General features: G+C 39.0%; 1 protein-coding gene across 1 annotated transcript; it reads left to right on the top strand.

Moving 5' to 3' along the window:
- The first annotated feature begins 737 nt into the window (after positions 1-737).
- LOC119905867 (spermidine synthase-like) lies at positions 738-4276 on the top strand. The gene is made up of 8 exons (XM_038723222.1): positions 738-937; positions 1485-1605; positions 1713-1805; positions 1931-2084; positions 2177-2260; positions 2509-2654; positions 2781-2903; positions 2988-4276. The coding sequence occupies exons 1-8, from the start codon at positions 807-809 to the stop codon at positions 3003-3005; spliced, it is 870 nt and encodes a 289-aa protein (XP_038579150.1). The 5' UTR covers positions 738-806; the 3' UTR covers positions 3006-4276.
- The last annotated feature ends 3448 nt before the right edge of the window (positions 4277-7724 follow it).

The raw sequence follows: 7724 nt of genomic DNA, 5'->3' as shown, positions 1-7724 counted from the left end.
AAATCCAAAATTGCAGAAACACAAACAACTGGTATAATAGCGTATAATAGCTATGCTGAGTGTTTACCATTGTCATCTATGAATACAAGTTTTGAGGAGCATAGCCATTAGGAATGTACATTTTTAAAGTTTGGTGTTCTTCCCTGAGCTGTACTTTCAGGCCTACCATTTAAAATTCTCAACTGCCAACAAGAGTTTGATGGGAGACATTTCATAAATAGTGAATAATATTGTTTTGCATCACCTGCAGTTTGTTCTTAAATTTAGCTGCCAAACCACTACACCAAGTAGAACAGGTAATGACAAAATGCCACTGTATTAATGATGACACAAGACATTTCTGACCAGAAAACATATAGGCCTGTGTGTTTTTGAGTTCATACTTTTTAGATATGTGTTTTTCTTCAGTAAAATTGTAAAAATAAAAAAGACTAATAATTAAAAGCGGTACTGTAGTGTGCTTAAAAAAAGAAGTGTTGCACGTGATGATAGTAGCCTATAATGTATCGCTTGAGTTGAAAATATCTGAAATGTTGGATGTCTTTTTTGTAATTCAAGGTGAGGGATTCATGAAAATATGAATGAAACTGGAGATAGCCGCAGTTCACAAGACAAGTCAAACTTACCAAACACGAACCGATCTTGTCACTTTATTGGCTGGCGTAAAGTTAAGACACTGACGTCAGCAACATCCCATTCCTTATAATTTGAGGCAGCAGGTGAGCTGTCAGACAGCGTGTCAGATCTCTGTCGTAACTCACATTTGCACAGTTACAAACGTGTTAGTATAACTTTTGGCAGCTGACATGAACCTCATTGAAGATGGGTGGTTTATTGACAAAAACCCGCTCTGGCCCGGGCAAGCGACAGCTATCCAAGTGGAGGAGGTCCTTCATAACAAGAAATCCCAATTTCAAGATGTTTTGGCATTCAAGAGGTGAGTAGCCTACCTTTAGCTACATTGCGGTTTTTTTTCTCTCTCTCTCTCTATGTCAAATGTTAAATGTAGTCTGTGTTTGTTTCCCTGGGCCATTTTGTTGAAATCACCCACCTACAGTTTACTGATGTAACACTCCTTGAAACGCCCTCAAACATTTTTTTTTAATTTAGACATTAATATCTCCAAAGCGGCATAACGGATTGTTACCATTCACCATTTTACCATACGTCCACCGCCCCCCTTTGTCCTTCTGCAGTTTGAACTGTGAAGATAGGCATTCCAAATCTCTTAATGTTAGTTTATATCAAGAGACATGCTGGGAACATATGGATGATGATTACTGACTGGTTAAGAAGAATCACGTGGATCCACAGGAATGGTAGCAAATTATGTGCTGGAAATCTGCTACTGCATCCTGTTTAACATATATATATATATATATAAAGCTTACTACACCTATGTAAACATTCTGAGTTAGTCAATTTAACTTCAGGGCATATAATCTTGGAAATTTGCTATACTTTGCTCTGATGTCACTTTTCAGTAAATCCTATGGGAATGTCTTGGTGCTGGATGGAGTGATCCAGTGCACTGAGAGAGATGAGTTTGCCTATCAAGAGATGATTGCAAACCTTCCCTTGTGCAGCCACCCCTGCCCCAAGAAGGTATGACAGAAATTTATTGTTGGGAAATTAATGGATCTGCAGTATGGCTACACTTAAGATGAGTCATGTTTTCTGTCTTGACAGTCAGCATGTTTCCCTTTTTGCAGGTGCTGGTTATTGGCGGTGGAGATGGCGGGGTGCTGAGGGAAGTGGTGAAGAATCCGCTGGTAGAATCGGTGATTCTGTGTGAGATAGACGAGGTGGGAGCAACAACACTGAGGAGGATCCTAGTTTCTCTTTTGGAGAACTATACTGATAACTGTTTGTCTTTAATACTGACTAATACTTCTTCATATCACTCATATTGATGTTGTCTTCTGTGTAGGATGTCATTAATGCATCAAAGAAGTTCCTCCCAGGAATGGCCAAAGGGTTTTTCAGTCCCAAGCTGACGCTCCGTGTTGGAGATGGCTTTGAATTCATGAAGCAAAACCAGGATGCCTTTGACATCATTATAACCGATTCCTCAGACCCTGTCGGTTAGTGCCACTTTTGTGTTATAACCTCTTTCTTTGCCAGCTGTCATAGGAGCCAATCCTATTTGATGTTTTTGTTGTTGTTGTTGTTGCAGGACCGGCTGAGAGTTTGTTCAAGGAGTCTTACTATCAACTGATGAAGACAGCACTGAAAAACGACGGAATTCTTTGTTCCCAGGGTAACTTTTATATTTCACCACAGTTTTGTATTAAATGTTGGAGAAAGGCTGATGGGTAATTTTAGGATGGTGCTGACTTGTGTTGAACTGTGCTACTAAATGACAATTTACTAATTACGTATGGCTTTTCTAAAATCTTATGGAGCTGTTATGTTCCCATTTATATAGCTCGTCTTCAAAATACCTCAAGATGGAATGTCAAAAAAGGCAGACAGCAAATCAACATGCCCTTTCCTGCTCTTTCACAGGAGAGTGTCATTGGCTCCATTTGGAGCTGATAAAAGAGATGCGAAACTTCTGCAAGACCCTATTCCCTGTGGTGGACTATGCCTACACAACCATCCCAACGTATCCCAGTGGCCAAATTGGATTCATGCTCTGCAGTAAAAATCCTGTAAGCGTGCTTCTCATTCTCCATTTGCCATCCACCACTATTCTGTAACACGATAACATGTCAGCTTGTATCTCCCTGATTGGTAATGTCCATCAAATGACTGAGGTTTGCCTTTTTTTTAATTAGGAAACAAATTTCAAGGAACCTGTGAGAGCACTCTCAAAAGAAGAAATGGAAAATATGAACCATAAATATTACAACCCAGAAATTCACAAAGCATCATTCGTTCTCCCTGAGTTTGCAAGAAAGGTAAATGTAGAAAAAAAAATTACTTTTCATACATAAGTTTTCATATTTGCAACGTTTGACTCAGTGTCTTCTTGACTATGACAGGCACTCAGTGAAGCATGACCAGCAACGGCAGACCACCATGTTCATCCTCTACCTGGCCCTCAGACCACAGATAAACAACCTTGTTCTATGGCTTCTTCACCTCCTCAACACAGTTCAGCACCACTGAAGAGTAGTAGCCTCCTAAGGATTTCATGGCTGGGGGCATAAGAACTTGCCGAGTTATACAGAGAATGGGTTTATTTCATCTCAGTGTTTCCTTCCTTCCAGCCCTACATGCTCTCACTGTTTGTTTATTTTTCTGAAGTGTTTGGTTTTTAATGTGCTGGGCTGAGTGGGAAGAGCACTGCCATCAAACCTGAACCTACTCACAGTAGAACCTAACAGTATTGTTTATTTAATTTACCAGGGAACTGTATTGTCTATTTCATTTACAAATAGGCATAGGTTTCCATCTGTCATGACTGTATATTCAGAATACTAATGTCTTTAAAATATGGATTCATTTTGCAATCATAGTGTAGTAAGCCAGCATGCTGCATCATTACATCGTCAATCAGTTACTACATATTAGTTGTAAATCCACATTGAATGTTGGTGGAGTACGAGTGTCATACCTGAGCAGTGAACATATGCTTCTTCATTTGCACAAAATGACAAATATATGCAGGACTACATTTTAGTTATTTTGTTCTGGTTTCAAATTTTAATATCTTTTAAAGGTGTTATTCCAAAGTTCTTAGGGAATCCCTTATGTTTGGTTCATAGTTATTTACAGCCACTACAGACATCCAGTCAAGGATGTAGTCCTTAAAAATCTTTATTTCTGCATAAATAATCACCTGAATGATTATGATCTTTAATTAAAAGAATATACTTATATTAGAATAATTACTATAGTATTACTGAGAGACATGACAGTGCAGTTAATCCTAAAATCCAACACAGAGCACTCTATGAGCAGAAATGGCCTTTATAAGACTACTAATTACAAAATGGGGACATCTATTGCAATCATCTTATTTGGTGATATGAAACACAGACAAATTAAATAAGAACTACAATTGAATAATATTTGTGCTAATGGGGACAAGCAAAGTGGAATAAATATTGATATGTACATGTACACATTAATGATGGACATGTGATTTTTAGCTTAATACGCATGGTGCACGGCTACTGTCTTTACTATTTACATTTAGACAAATTTACATTGCAGTAAAGAGAGAAAATGCAACAAACTGCACAATATTCTGAAATATCAGCTGTCCTCCTTTCCAAGTGCATGTGTAATGGCTTTCTAATACAGTAAAGCTAGGGACTCCGTTTGACTTAGGCTTACAGGTTGTCAGCTGATTCTGGTAATTGTGGAACCGTATTTTAACAACGCGATCTCAACGGTTAGTGTTTCAGTCTCTAGTCACAACTCTTATAATTGTGAGCTAATCTTTACCAATTGCAGCATCACTTTCCAATCAAAAAGAAGTTTATGTGATGTGTTTCAAGAGCTGTTGCAGCTGCTGGTCACTTCAAATGGTTAACCCAAAACAGTTTTGTATGTGCTGGAATGAACACTGTGGTCCAAGTGCAGTTTCAGTATTCAGGCACAAGATGGCCTCATTTTATCGGTTAGGCAAGCCAGTTTGACACATTGTAGAGGTATAAGTGGAAAAAAAAAGAAAAAACCCACACCAAATGCATATTCAGAGAATATTATACAATCAATACTACAATTGCCCACTGGCCCAAGACAATTGTTCAGATAAATTGTCACCGTTGCCCTCAGTTGTATTCTATAGGTCTTGTCATGGAAGACCTCCATCCTCACTGGTTTTGATATTAAAATGTGACCAACCTGCAACAATGCAGTACGTTATCATATGGCTGCACTCTAATGTCACGTTTGGATATGTGATAAGATAAAAGGGTATTACTAACTTAAAAAAAAAAATGTAAGTCAAAGTAAGCATTTAAATTAATAGATTTACCCAAATGTCCAGATTGATATTTTTAATAGAAAACGCAACAAGACTCAGCCTTTTCTACATTGGGCGCATGTTGTAAAGGTGAGACGCTAAAGGTGAGTTGTTGAGGTAGCACTGGAGGACATACATGAATTAGATGTAGTAAAAATAAGACTTCCACACACATAAATAACATCTGGGAGCACCTATACCAGTCGGCATGCTGACTTTCTTTCACCATTTGACGTTTGTTGCAGTTTAAGGGGGCACGTTGTTGTATATTCTTCAAAGATACTGAATTGCCAATATAGCAATGTGATGTGAAAGCTAGTGTAGATAGACTGACAGTTGCCCATTGAGAGCACATTTTGTAGCTGTGACATTCAACAGCAGCAATGTTATCTTCTTCTTGGCTTCCCCTTATAAATGTAACTAGTTTGCTTACCTGAAGTTGAGTCAACTTGTCATAAAGAGCACAGCTATGAATGAGTACAGGAACCATTATCAGCTGAACAGGCCCATTTTTTTTTTTGAAAAGTTGTCATTAATTGTAAATGTTCACATTTTAATTTTTTGAGTCCTTTAAGGGACTTAATTAATTCTTTGACTTGACAAAAAATATTACCATTAGGTCCATTGTTGAAATCAAATCACAGTTGTTTCTGATTTTTAGCGCGGCTTCAACCTGGGGACTGTATCAGTTTGACAGGCTTTCTGGTTGTTAGATGGCTGTGGTTATTCTGAGGAACATATTTTAACAGAGCAATTGCAACATTTCCATGTACACCTGCACCAATAATGCTCTTGTTTTGTGCCAGACTGCAACCACTATTCTTCATTTTACACCTGTGACTCTATTAAAAACTGATTAGTGTGACACTTACCCATTAAGATCACATTTCTTTACTGTTACAGTCAAAAACATACACCCGTATGTGATTGCTGAATCACAATTCAAAAGCATGTGCATTAATATGCTGCTAGATGGTGGTGGAAGCAAACGTAATGCATTTACATTCATTCTTATATGAGTATTTCTTCCACCCATGCTGATATAATACGCTCCACTCTTGTGGGGGAGGCATTCCAAAGATTTTGGAACCTGCCTGCAGGGATTTGCTCCCATCCAGCTGCAAGACCATTGGAGAAGTCAGTGTTCCAGTTGATCCAAAATGTGTGGGATGAGGTTGAGGTCAGGCCTCTGTGCAAGCCAGTCAACTTCTTTAACACCAAACTTTGAAATACATTTCTATTTAGACCTTGTGTTGTGCATGGGAGCATTATTATGTTGAAGAGCGGCAGCATAAAGTAGACATACAGTACAAGGATTTGAATAGGAGTGTCCATATACTGTGTATTACACTGGATTAAAAAGTGCTATCACTCAAATAGTTTAACAAGTTTTTAATACAGTTGTTAACACTTTCTTGATATTTAAATCTCAGTAACATCAACTGCCTTAACCTGGAAATGGGTTCTCAAATTCTGTATTTATGCACCTCAGTATGTTAAACATCAGGTCTGCCAGAAGCCTTACCCTGTGCCTTTGACATGAGATGTTGTCACACTGTGCAAGCAGGGTAGCAGGAACACGAGGACTATGACTCATAGGCAGAGCTGGTGCAGTAAATTGATTTAACAACAAAATCAAAAGGTACAAAAGGCTTACCGAATGGTGAGGCAGGCAGTGTTCACAACCAGAAGAAGACGTGCAAGGGCTAGGAAAACTAAACGATGATTCAAAAATACTGGGAGAACCAAACACTAGGAAATGCTGAAATGCATACACACAGTACAAATACAAACTGGCACTGTGAAAGGGGAACACAGGCTAATGCTGCGTTCCTGACAACTTGGAATTCAACATTTCTGGCTTCCTACTGAAAAAGTACAGTGGAACAGCAGTCAAAGTCAGTGTTCCTACTTATACCGTAATCTCGGGGCAAATCCATCTAGCCCTACTTCATGAAGAAACAATTGTCTGACGTCACATAACAATGGCAGCACCCATGGAAGCGCATACTGCAATGTTTAGCTATCCTGTAGCTTTCAATGTCACATTCTGAATCTGATAGTCTGATCATTAGGATCACCTTTTTACTGATCCGAGCATGTTGCATCTGATATGTAGCTTCACACTATATAACATCTGAAAGATTGGGGCCTCATTTATAAAATGTTCTTAGATTTATACTGAGCAGCTCATTTGTAATTTATGCACCTGTGATCTCCATCCATCGTCAACCGCTTATCCTGGCTGGAGCCAATCCCAGCTGACATCGGGCACAATGCGGGGTACACCCTGGACAGGTTGCCAGACTATCGCAGGGCCACACATAGACGAACAACCACTCACACCTAAGGACAATTGAGGGTCACCAATCAACCTAGTTTTGTATGGTGGGAGGAAGCCGGAACACCCAGACACGGGGAGAACATGCAAGACCACACAGAAAGACTGGGGAAACCGGGGTTTGAACCCACAACCTTCTTGCTGTGAGGTGACAGTGCTAACCACTGCACCATTGTGCCGCCACCTATAATCTATAAATCTCAAATTAACTTAAAATTGACGGATTTAACCCGGAAAAGCTATGGTGCAAAAGTCACAAGCAAACTTTTTCAACAAGATTATGGTGATGGCAGAGGAGACTGATGATGCCAGGCAACTCAAGCCAAACACGTAGCTTAGGAGTGAAAGTTCTTATCACTTTGTTCAGATAGCTAATGCAAAGTTCCCCACATGCTTGGGTGCATATGTGTCCCAAACTGCAATAAATCATTTAAGTATTTTTATCTTAAAATAATAACTTCA

This window comes from Micropterus salmoides, unplaced genomic scaffold, assembly GCF_014851395.1.
Source record: "Micropterus salmoides isolate LMB-PRFRI ecotype aquatic unplaced genomic scaffold, ASM1485139v1 Ms_hic_scaffold_16, whole genome shotgun sequence".
NCBI lineage: Eukaryota > Metazoa > Chordata > Actinopteri > Centrarchiformes > Centrarchidae > Micropterus > Micropterus salmoides.
The sequence above is the reverse complement of the archived record's forward strand: the minus strand, read 5'-3'. Positions and strand labels throughout refer to the sequence as shown.

Bases quoted from the DNA above. Each gene is read 5' to 3' on its own strand.
- LOC119905867 (XM_038723222.1), top strand. From the start codon at position 807: ATGAACCTCATTGAAGATGGGTGGTTTATTGACAAAAACCCGCTCTGG. The intron at 938-1,484 runs GTGAGTAGCCTA...GTCACTTTTCAG, and splicing joins GATGTTTTGGCATTCAAGAG to TAAATCCTATGGGAATGTCT. The intron at 2,655-2,780 runs GTAAGCGTGCTT...TTTTTTAATTAG, and splicing joins TGCTCTGCAGTAAAAATCCT to GAAACAAATTTCAAGGAACC.